Raw genomic sequence first — 12,100 nt, forward strand, 5'->3', positions numbered from 1 at the left:
ATTTTACACACTCGTTAGAATTACTAAGATGAAATCTTTAAAAATGTATTTTGAAGAGTCCATTTTATCCAAAATGAAGATAGCGAAAAATTTCAGACACAGCTAGTCAAGTTTATATGTGCGTTTTATAAGGTCTCCCGTTTCCTTCAGCTTGTGGCAAACTTCGTGTTGAATTTAATATGCCTTGTTCGAGGTGAAAAAAAATAAATTTTAAGCCTAAAAACTTAATGCATAATTAAGCTTTATTATTTCAATTTCAGTGCTTTGCCTACTCAACTTTTCCATAACTAGATTAACCTCAAACCTGTCTTCAACATCTGCTATTACTGCATAAAATTGTCGAGAAAGTGAAACTATAGAAACCAATGTATTTGTAATTCCGGAAATCAATACTGAATTAACGGTGCAAAGTTTTAAAAACATATTGTGACAAACTGTCTATTATTGATATCGTCAATGGCAGCTTGACTGGGATTCCAGTATGCCTTGAGGATAATCGAAATCGACAGCGTCAACACTGCAGTCAAAGTCTTTTAATTGTTATGCCAATTGCTTAGGTCGAAGAAGAAAGACGAGTAAAACAAAAACAACAAAGTGCAAACTCAAGTCAACTGCAATGAAATAAAATGCAGCTCGAGAAGTCAGTAGCGACCGAGTAGCCAGACAAAAAGCAATGAAATTTGAAATTTTCGGAAATTTAACGTCAAGTCACAATGCGACTGAGATTCGGACGGCAACAACTCTATAAATTGACAGCGACAACTCAATTGGGTGGCAATTCGAACGAAACAAAATACCGGCAGGCGACATACGTTAACAAAGGGGCGGGCAAAGCGAGGCAAGACAATGTGTTACCAAGCAAAAAAATGTATCTCCATGTACGTAAGTGTGTGTATGTATGTGAGAGAGAGTATTCTGGTGAGACCGACTACGAATTTCAATTCGAAATAGAAATTGGTAAACGTGACGGAAAGTGGATGGGTGACAGATAGTTGAATAGATCGACGGATAACGGAGTGCTGGCGAGCGCTCAAAGAGACAAGTGGCTGCATATTTGAATGCGAAGAGCAAACAAAAGCCACACTTTGGCCGTTCAGCCAGCTTCTGAGCAGCAGAAAAGACAAACGCCGTTGCTGCACGCTTTTTAAAGTCTTTATTTATGCAAGTATGTGTGTGCGTGTGTCTGCAAAGAACGGTAGTTGGTAAGATGAGCGCATACATTTTAGCAATCATTGTAGAGCTTTAGATGCTTGCAAGGCAGTGCATACTTTGCTCATCGTTCCACCCGCCTGTATGTGTGTGTGTGTGTCGGTGACCTTTGTCTTCGATCCGGGCGTGAAGGCTAATAATTGAGCACGTAATTGAAACGCTTGACAGCGCTGCTGCGCTTTTAGTTAAAGGCAGAGAACACAGCCAAAACAAAAGAGTTGCGAAAGCAAGAGCAAAAGCAAACGAGAAGATGTTGCAAAACACAAAAGCATTGGACACTGTATTCAGTGCGCGTATTGTTGCATGCCACAGGTTGAACGCATTGAACTGTGCACAAGGCGTGTAGATTCATTCGCTTGAAAGTCAAGGAAATGCAGTTTACGGAAATTAGGATGAAGGCTTATACCCTTTATGACAGCAAGAAGTATGGAGAACATTCAGAGGAAATCCGTTTAGTACATAAGTTGCTAAAGACAGGGGGAAATGGGCACGAAAACATGCGATTTTGAATGTTTACATTATGGTGGTTCTCAGTTTCAGGAAAGCTTTTTTTAAACTGCAAGTAATTCCTAATAATAATGGATACACGTCGTCCTGAAACTTTCGAATATGCAACATTTAAGATCCGTTTTCAAAATTATTTCGAGATATGATTATCATATAACATCTTATCAAATTTCATCCGGACTAATCCATTATACTGCGCGCACAAATCGAATCGATAACAAACTGTTCCACGACTAATAGTGCTTGAAAATCGCCGTGTTGGTATCAGAGAGATTCCAGTCATCTGTTCCGAATCGAATCAACTCATTTCGCTTGATGCTTTGGATATGAAGCTCATCACTACTAGATTTGTGCCGAAAGACGTGAAGCTCTTGCACAACCGACGTAGATTAGAAGCGGAAAAGTGATGATTGTTAACGTAGCTGAGAACTTTTCACTCACCAAAAACATCACTCGTATTGACGACACGTAAATTTATGAATCCGACGTTGAAACTCTTCAACAATTTAACGAATGGTGCTCCAAATTGTGTCCACACCGGAAGCGACGCTTACAAAAAATGTTTTGAAAATTGGATTAAACTTTGACCTATTTTGAGCGCAATTATAAAGATTTGTATTAAAATTCGGAAAAATGTACGTTTTATCAGTCTGTCTGTGTAAAATTTGGTCAGATGATATTTGTATGGTATGGTGGTCCGCTTAACTCTTTCTCCATCTAGCAAAACTTAGTCTCTGTTTGCAGAACCATCATATCCAAGCAATGAACTTAAGCATGTCAGAGGGTTCTAAAAACAAATCAGCTAATTTAGTCTTGAAGGGTATCTATCGGAGCAACTATGTCATAAAATTGGCAATATTTTGCGCTTCACTCCTTCGAACCCAACATATGTGGTCGCAATGCATCGAAGCTGACGAACTGCTAAGCAATTTTCAGCTTGTCAATCAAACAGTGTTTCTTCTATTTGAACTCGAATGTGCTTTGCATTGCCTAGCAGGCCGCACATTGTATTGTTCGTGCAAAAATGATTTGTTCCATTGTGGCGCCCACATATCTGCATATGGTCTTAGTACGACCTCAGCAATCGCACACTTGTAACATTATTAACATTTCTCCTTTCCTCTCGTTTTTCATTGCAGATAATAACTTCGTTTGCGACTGTCGTCTTCAATGGCTGTTTGAGCTGAAAAATCGTACGCGCTACACGGCATTGCGTGAGGCGCTTGAGACTTTCGTCTGCACACTGCATGATCCGAAAATTGCCAACTTTGTTGAGCCCGTACCAAATCACATTTTAGATCTGCTTAACATCGGCAGCAGCTACAATGGCGCCAACAGCGCCGAACTACACCTCGGTGGCAACAATAGCGGACGCAAACGCTTCTCCAAGTCACGACAAAATGGCGGCACACAGCGCGGTGTCGGCGGCAATGGACAACGTCTGGGACAAATGCAGCTAAACGCCGATGAGAATGTCGACGTGATCGATGCCGCCGCCGTTGCACTGACACCCGAACACGGTGAACACGTGCTGTCGCTAAGCAAGCGCTCGTTGGCCGACGGCAGTGAGCTCACTGTTGTCGCCAGCAGTCAGCCGGAAGTGTACAATGACGCACTCTTGGCAGCCTCAGGTATACCAGACATCGCCACCGCCAATATTGTTGGTGAGAAGAAGAAGAAATCCGTATTGCCCGCAAAACTAAGAGATGACTACTACGACGAAGCAGCCGGCTTAGGCGGTGGCGCTGCTGCGCCGCATGGCCTGCTGTTGGCACAACAAATCGAACTGGGCGAAGGCTTGGACGCGCTCAAACAGAATGCTTTGTACAATCAGCAAACCAACGATGTGATTGGCATGACCAATACAATCAACGAGCACGGCGCTAGCAAGCCACAGCCGCTGGGCATCAAGGTGTGTCTGTTCTTGTTGAAACCCGAGCGTCTGCCGTGTCACGACGAGCTCAGCGATCCGACAGAGTTGCCATTGTCGCGCGATCTCATGGATGTGCGCAGCAATCAGGCGCAGAGCAATATGTCTTCGGCCGGCAGCGCTCTGTCAATGGCAACGACGACTCTGGTGGGCGTGGCGGCGATAATGTTGCGCTTCAGCAGCAGACGGCGCATCGGTTAAACAGTAATGATGGCGCGCGGATGTAATAGGTAACAGTAATTCTATTAAACTGTGTGTCTGCGTTTAAGAATACTGCGAAAATATATGTGTGTAGACAATTGCCAATATGGGAAATACACTGGTAATTTGTAACAATAATTTATAAAAAAATAATTATTTAATAATTTTCTTTGACTATTTTGAAGTGAATTGAAAAATTTTAAATAGAATTTAATGCAACGATTTTTAGGTGTTTTTGTATTTACAAATAATTTGTAACAATTCACACACATACTTAGATACACGTGTCAGCATATTTATTATGAAACGATCTCTTGCGTGCGCCAACGCATTGGACAGCGTAAATACAGAACTTTTAGCAAACACTGTACATATTAAAAACCATTAAACACAAGCGAAAAATCTTAAAATGAAAAAATAACAAGAACCACATTTGAATGCCTACTTGAACAGCTTCTGGCGGCCAGCTTAAGCAAACTGGCATAAAACTGGGCATACATAATTTGTAGTTAGCTTATGATTGTAAATATCAATAAAAAAAAATAAATAAAACAAAAAAATAATAATAATTATAATAATAATTCTTATTGAATAAACAAACCCAAGCTGTAATGTTCATTAACAAAATATTATTAAGCAGTTAAAGAATAGACGCTTAATAAGTTTGAACACAAAAACCATAAGAAAACTTGAAGACGAGCTTCAATTAACTGTATGCTTTTTTTGCTATAAGAATCATACAAAGCCACATAAAAAAAAGTTAAATTTAAATATACTTTATATTATAATTAAGTGTAAGATGTAGCATTGAAAGCAAATGGTAAAGCACTTAGCTTTAAGCAACTCAAAATGAATTCTTTCGCCTGTCAGGCGGCGACAATTAAACATTAAAGCTAGGAATTAGCGCCTAATGAGAGAATAAAAAACTTAAATTAGATACATATATATGTATATTGCTATATAAATGGTAATTGTATTTATACAAAACTAATTAGTTAAGTGTAAAAATAATTAATGCATTAAAATTAATAAAATACGCTGCTTATTTTACAGTTACAATTTTTTATTGAGAAAATTTTATGTTTAACTAAAAATGTATTTTTAATTTATTAATATTTATTTTGTTTATAATATCAACAATTTGTATAATTGCGTATTTTTCCATGTGTTTGCAAGAAAATAATGATCGGCTTATTACCACCATTTGCTATATAAAATTAATTTCGTACTTTTTTGAGAAATAATTGTTTTTTTTTGCTTTCCTGATGCCCAAATATAACTTAATTTTACTAATTAGTTTTAAGTATATAAAATAGCTAAAGAACAACGACTTGTGCTTGCTTTATTTCTTTAATAAAAAAATTAAAAAAATTTTATAAAACGAGACTATTTATTCAAAATTTAACAGGTTCCTCAAAATTGTTTTGATTTCAGCCAAATCAGAGATATTTAGTGGTAATCTTGGTTGCAAGAGAAAAAATGATAAGATTTTAAAAATATAAAAAACAATTATTTTCGTTTTTTTATTTAATTGGGCTAAAAGGTCTGCTTAATCTAAAAGATTTTTGTTGTTAAAAATTATTATTATAGAAAGCATTTTTTAGCTAATTTCTTTAAGAGAACTAGGCTGAAAGTGGAAGCATTTGTTAACGAATTTATTTCAGTTTTGCGGCGAAAAGTAAGCAACATTTTCGTCATGAATGATCGATATGACCAACAAAGGCAAAGGATTATACTACAGAAAAATCTACTGGACAATTGAAATATAGGAAAGAGCTTACCATATGATGAAAGAGCTAACTAAGATATTTTGTCATTATAAATACTATTAATTTGCCAGCTTTGAAAAGCAAATATATATTCACACTGAATTCAAAAAACTATTTTATTAATTTTAATAACTTTTCAAACGAATTTTAAACTTTTTCGTTCATTTTCGAGCTATCAAAGGTCAACTTATGTACTTACAGATAATTAAAAAAGAAAAATTGCAAAAAACATGAGAAAGGTTAAGGTTTTAATTTTATTGACGTTTTTAAGGCGCTTTATGAAATCCCGTTGTAAATAAATATAAAATATTGCTTTCTAAAAAACACAAAATCATTTTCAATAGAATATTAAAATTCGGTTAAAAATAATTATATATGTATGTATGTATGTAAATATGCAGTTCATTCGGCTCGGTCGAGCGAATTGAATTTCACCGCCAGAATTGAAGAAACTTACACAAGAACACATATAAGTTCTAAGTGCGAAAAAACATTTAATTGAAATATTTATATAAACACAATAATCGCTAAAACTCTTAAAAATACATTTGCCGGCATGTCACACTAACAAATAGACACTCACGCACGCACAAAAATGTGCGAATTTACAAAGCAAAAAACCTCCGATGTACTGGTGTTTCATTTTCAACTACAAAAAACCACAAAGTGAATGGACATATTAAAACTAAATAAATAATAAATGATAGAAAAAGTGGCCGAAGTCATAAAAAGCGAAACTGGAAACAAATAAAGAGTATATTAAGTGCTAGAATGGAAAATAGCTAAAAAGAATTGTGTTTAAAGGTTTTTATAGTGCTGCTGCTAAAAAATGTGGCAACCTTCAGATGCGTCGTAGTGGTTGCAGAATTTACAATAACATAAAAAGTATACAAAAAACATTGAACTTGTTAATTCTTTTCAAATATTTTTTTCCACTTTTGTTACCGTTATTTATATGTATTTTTGTAAATATTGTTTTTTATGTTTTGGTTTGTTTTGCTTTCGCCCTTTATGCTGGTGTGTAACAGTTCTTATTCCATAAAAATATATTGGAGGCAAATATCACATATTGACCATATTTGCTATATTTCTAAGCAGTTTTCACCAGACACGAAATATTTTATGCAAATAAAATTTGGGATATACATATAGTCGACTTGGTAAATTAATTCAGAACTTATTCAGCTCTACACTCACTATCAAAATTCCATTCATTACCGCGAATCCATATATACATATATCGATATAAAAATTCGACTCTTTTATTTCAGAAACGGATTATAATGAGAACGATGATCGTTCAGAATATTACACTACGAACTAAGTATTAGAGCAGTTCGGCAATGCCGCGGAAATTCTAACATTGTTTCGAGTAGTTTGGAGTCTCTATTGTTAAATTTTATTGGGTTTAAGTGTTTAATAGCAAACTGAAAATTTTGTTAAGAATTTTTTAACTGATGCAATGAGAGGTTTCTTTAAAGTGAGTCTAAAATTCATCAGTAATTTTCAACTGCATCTTTAGTGATAGTTTCTATTATTTATCAGACTATTTATTCTATTCTATAAAAAGTAAATTTATATTAGTTAAACTATTACTCTTGATCAATATTTTACATTTCTTCTATTTATCTTATTAAATTAATATTCAATTTATAAAATTACCCTTTCAAAGATGCCTGATTTAACCAAAACCTCTATGCCTTGACTTTATCAACTACCATAGATGCTTAAGAGACGGCTACATAAACGACGCGCTTGTAATATATACATGCATATATATACATGATATTTGTAAGTATTATATATTAAGTATATGTAAATTGCCATGAAAATTGTAAACTCTATAGTGCAGTTAGAGACTCGTAGGGTTAGTGGTAGTTTACTAGGGAAACTGAAACAGACACTATAAGCATTCGATTGTCGCAAAAATAGTGAGCGAAATTGACAAAATGCTTAAAAGCTGTATAACATTTGCTGCTTAAATTTTTATAGAATAGAAATTTTGTTGTTAATAATTAATAAATATTTTTTTATTTTATTTTTCAGAATAAAATTTTTATTTAGAATAATTAATTAATTAATAAATATATTTTTTGCATTTTTATTTTTGCAATTCAAAAAAGATTCTTAGGAAGTATGTGTGCAAATGAGGACACAACCACACTTTTTTCATTCTTGTCACTTAGTTTTTCTTGCTTGAGTTATTTTTGCAATTATACATAAATACGATTAGTGTTCATCAAAATATTTTCGTATCAATTGAATTATTGGTTAAGTAAATTGCGAAACTTTTTTTATAGCCTAAGACTGATAATGCGATAATGTATAAAGAAAAAAAGGTCAAAAACAAAAAAGTCTTTAATAGTAATATTAGGTCTATGAAATAGTTATGATTAGTAATGGGGAAAGCTAAAGCCATTAAAGTAAAGGATATGTGTAAAAAATATATATGGATTTGCATATTTGAATATAGTCAGGGGTATATAGAAATATGCGTATGTAAGTGTAGAAAGAACTGTCAGGTATCAATATGAAAATGTCATATTTATAAATCAAAATATGAGAAATGCAGAGCATAATACTTGTAAAAAATGGTAATAAATGTGAGATCGATGAGAAGCTACAAGCAGCAGCTACAAATATACATGCATGTACATGTATATGTATATATGTAAGTGCACTCGGTTATAGAAACCTAAAATGAATTTTAAAACAAACCTAATTGGACTATTAAAAAACATAATAACAACTCTGGGGGAAACAACATACAAGTTCTTACTTATTGTAAGGCCTTTTCTTAATAAGTGAAAGCCCTTTCCATAAAATATTTGTGAACAAGCGTTGAGCGTAAAATTTTTTAAAGTCTTCAGTTTCTTGCTGTTTCAAACTTGATAAGTTTTTAAACAGAATCAACATTAAAAAAAAATGATGCATGAAAAAAAATTTTTTATCAATTTCGTTACTTTTAAAAAAATATTTGATTTTAAAAATATTTAAAAGCGTAATGCTTTGTTCAATAGTACTAAACCAACTTCAAAACTATATAGAATTAAAAAATATTAAAATTTGCTAAGTGAATAGCAAATAATACTACTTTTAGCTGACAATCAAGGAGCTGAAGACACGGGAAATAAGTTGAACGAAACCATTTTATTGAGCTCACACACTGATTCGCCTAAATATTCACACCGCAGACCAGCGCTAACTATACAATACACTATTGACAAGTCCTTAACTCCTTTATAAAGCTGCAAATAACTATTATTATTTCGTGTAAAAAAAGATTAAAATTCAGTGCCTAACCTAAAAGTTTTTCTACTCTAAATAGATTATATTAAGTTTGCCGCGATATTTGTAACACCTAGACATAAACATCGGAAATCATATAAAATGTATTTTATATATAAATAATCAGCATGGTGAGCTGAGTTGATTCAGTCATGTCCATCTGTCTGACTGATAATTTGTCGCTATTATTTTCAAAATTTACTGACATCTTCAATATTCCTCAAGCGGTTTCGAGTTTTATGAGTACTTGGTACATCCGACTTCTGCTGAGTTCACTTTTGTAAATATTCATTAAAAGTACTTGTCAAATTCGCTTATTGTCGATCGCTTTTAGAAGTTCCAAAAGTGCTCGGTGCCAATATTTTGCACTTCATACATACACTTTGTACCAGAAGTGTTTTTAACACAAAAATAGCTGCAATGCACTGATATAATTCATAGTGATCACCCACACGGTTCGGCTGCTTGTTTCAAAGTATTCAAATTGTATTTCGGTCTAATGCATATTTAACTCAATTGATCGCAGTACTGTGTAGTGGAATGTATATTTTTAAATAAAATGTAAATTTATGCACTTTTACTTGCAATTCTACTTGTGCATTTATAGATTCATACTATATGTATATGTAGGTGTGTATTCCGAGAATCCATTAGCTTCGTGTTACAAAAACAACATTTCATTTAATTTTGGCACAAAAAAATAAATTTCCAGAAATTGAATTCACAGCCAATTTGTTAACCAATAATTGATTGATGGCATCAATAAAATAGTAATTTGCGCCAAATAAATAAAATGAACTGCCAGCTAAGCACACAACTACACACCCATACACAAAAGTGGCATCCCAGTAGTTTAGAGCTAGTGAGATTCAGCAGAATCAATGTTGAAACGGTGCATGAAAGCATATTTCCAAGGTAAAATTAACAGTGGCTGGACGAAAATAAATTGTGGCTGCAGTCAACCTACTCACACACACGATACACTCGAACGTATAGTATATGCTGTTATTGTACTAAATTGGTGGGTAATAGTTAAAAAGGAAACAAATGTAGCGCCATAGGACTTGATGAATTAATTTATTAAAAAGCACAAATAGTAATTGAAAGTATTTGCGAAAGCAAGAAAAAAATTCCGAAAGATATGAAATGTTCAATAAATAAAGCGATTGAAGCGTAAAAATAAGAAATCTATAAGTTTTAAGTGCTAAGAAGATATAAGATTAGCTATACGTAGGCGTATAAGTGTATGTAAGTATAAGCGGGCAAAAATTTATATATATACATATATATATATAGGTATTGTGCATATTTAAATACATATACAATTATATGTATGTACGATAAATATATTGAAGCCAAATTAGAGCAAAAGGCAACTGAACAAAAAAATTTACGGAAAAAGATTTAATTAAGAAAAAGCAAAAAAAAAAGAATAATCAATTAAATTTAAACTGATGAAAAATTAATTAAAATTAATGTTAAATATATATATATATTAGTATATAAGTATATATACACAGATATATAGATTTACAGCTCACATAGCAGCTAACTCTAAGTGCGCATACTAGAAAACGTTTAAGTCTTTTGCCATTAGGCGTTTAAAAAATTATTTTTATTTTCTATTGATAATATATATTAAGAGAATAAAGAAAATTGCATTACTTACAAAGTCGGCATTGTAATAATTACAGCTGTTTATTTGTATGCAGCAACCAAAACAGATACAAAATGCTTTTACTATAATTTAGGTAAAATAAAACGGCTTTGTAGCAAAAATAAAAAAATTAATTAAGTAAGAAAGAAGATTATATACACATAAGTAATTATTAGCTATTAGCGAAAAACAGTTTATTTATTTATATTTAATGATAAAGCGTGGCAGCAATAGTTTTCGCATACTGAAAAAAAAAAAAAAAAAACAATAATGTCAAATAAATATTTAATGATGCGGGTGCATACACAAAATCGACCACGTTTTTCACTGCAACAAGTTTACAAAGACACAACTCATATTTTTCAATTTCAAACGATAACCGAATATTTCTTTGTATGCCTTAAATATACAATATTAAAGTAAAAATTACTTTTTTCGAAATATTAAAAACTAAATAACCTGTTTTTTTATATTTGACAAACAAAATATTTTTAAAAGTAGCCTGCTTTTACACCACACTCTATTAACAATGATTTCGTTCCTGTAAACAAATTTAAATTACGAACAAAAATTGAAAAACGCAGATAGCTCTCAATACTAATTAAAAATACTAATTTTGCGCATTTTTCTTCAACGAAACCCGTACAATAAATGGCAAAGAAAAAATAAATAAAAACGATAATTTTGGCCCGCCACACATTTGCCCAGAATGCAACCAACTCCTAAGTTTCAAATACATATATAATGACAGAAGATATACTGTAAAAGAAAATCCATGCAAGATCAACAAAGTCACAGACAACATTACACACACTTATATACAGTTATATGTAAGTACACGCAAAAACAGCGTACATGGAATATGGATTAATTCTACCGAAATGTAATTGATGGAAGTCAAATGTCGAAAAATAAATAAATAATATACACGTGAATATATTTAATGTAAAATATTTCGTTTTCTTTCTATGGATTTATGGTGTAGATGGTTTATAGCAAAGGTAAATGCAGTTTGGTAAGTAAAATCATGTATTTGATTCAGAACTACTAAATCTTAAGTATATCTTTTTCTCGGCAATTTTTGGCAAATGATCAGCTTCTTTCGGAGGAAAGGACGTGTATGAAATTTCAGATCGATGTTTCCATAAATTTTTTGATATTGTGCACGCTGTGCCTAGAAGTGGTACAAGTAGACGGTATCGGATATATATTTCATACTTATTATAAGTGGTTACTCCATCATTACGAAAGACTGATATACATATATATAAACTTTGCACAGTGTAACAAATTCCATATTTCAATAAGAGGTGGAATTACGGTCAACACGTCGTATGAGTAACAAAAAATGTTTACACTCGCTTACTTGAAATTTTTAATACTCAGCAGGAAAATTGGAAGACCGTATACAGTTTAAATATAAATGATTAGCGCTACGAGCTGAGTCGATTTTGCCATCTTCGTCTGACTGTCCGTCCGTCTGCTTTTATACATAGAACTAGTCCCTCCGAGTTTTGAGATAACAAACTGAAATTGCAT

The 12,100-nt window shown here is 32.8% G+C and overlaps 1 protein-coding gene across 6 annotated transcripts in view; it reads left to right on the forward strand.

Annotated features, from left to right (window-relative positions):
• The window catches only part of LOC126763353 (connectin), a 397,643-nt gene extending 386,131 nt beyond the window's left edge, over positions 1 to 11,512 (forward strand). For all 6 annotated transcript variants that reach the window (XM_050480755.1, XM_050480758.1, XM_050480759.1 and 3 more), the window contains one exon: positions 2,856 to 11,512. In XM_050480755.1, the coding sequence (XP_050336712.1) occupies positions 2,856 to 3,847 (992 nt within the window). In that variant the 3' untranslated portion in view covers positions 3,848 to 11,512. The remainder of the gene's footprint in view (positions 1 to 2,855) is intronic.
• Positions 11,513 to 12,100: the final 588 nt, after the last annotated feature.

The sequence above is a fragment of the Bactrocera neohumeralis genome, chromosome 6, assembly GCF_024586455.1.
Source record: "Bactrocera neohumeralis isolate Rockhampton chromosome 6, APGP_CSIRO_Bneo_wtdbg2-racon-allhic-juicebox.fasta_v2, whole genome shotgun sequence".
Lineage (NCBI taxonomy): Eukaryota > Metazoa > Arthropoda > Insecta > Diptera > Tephritidae > Bactrocera > Bactrocera neohumeralis.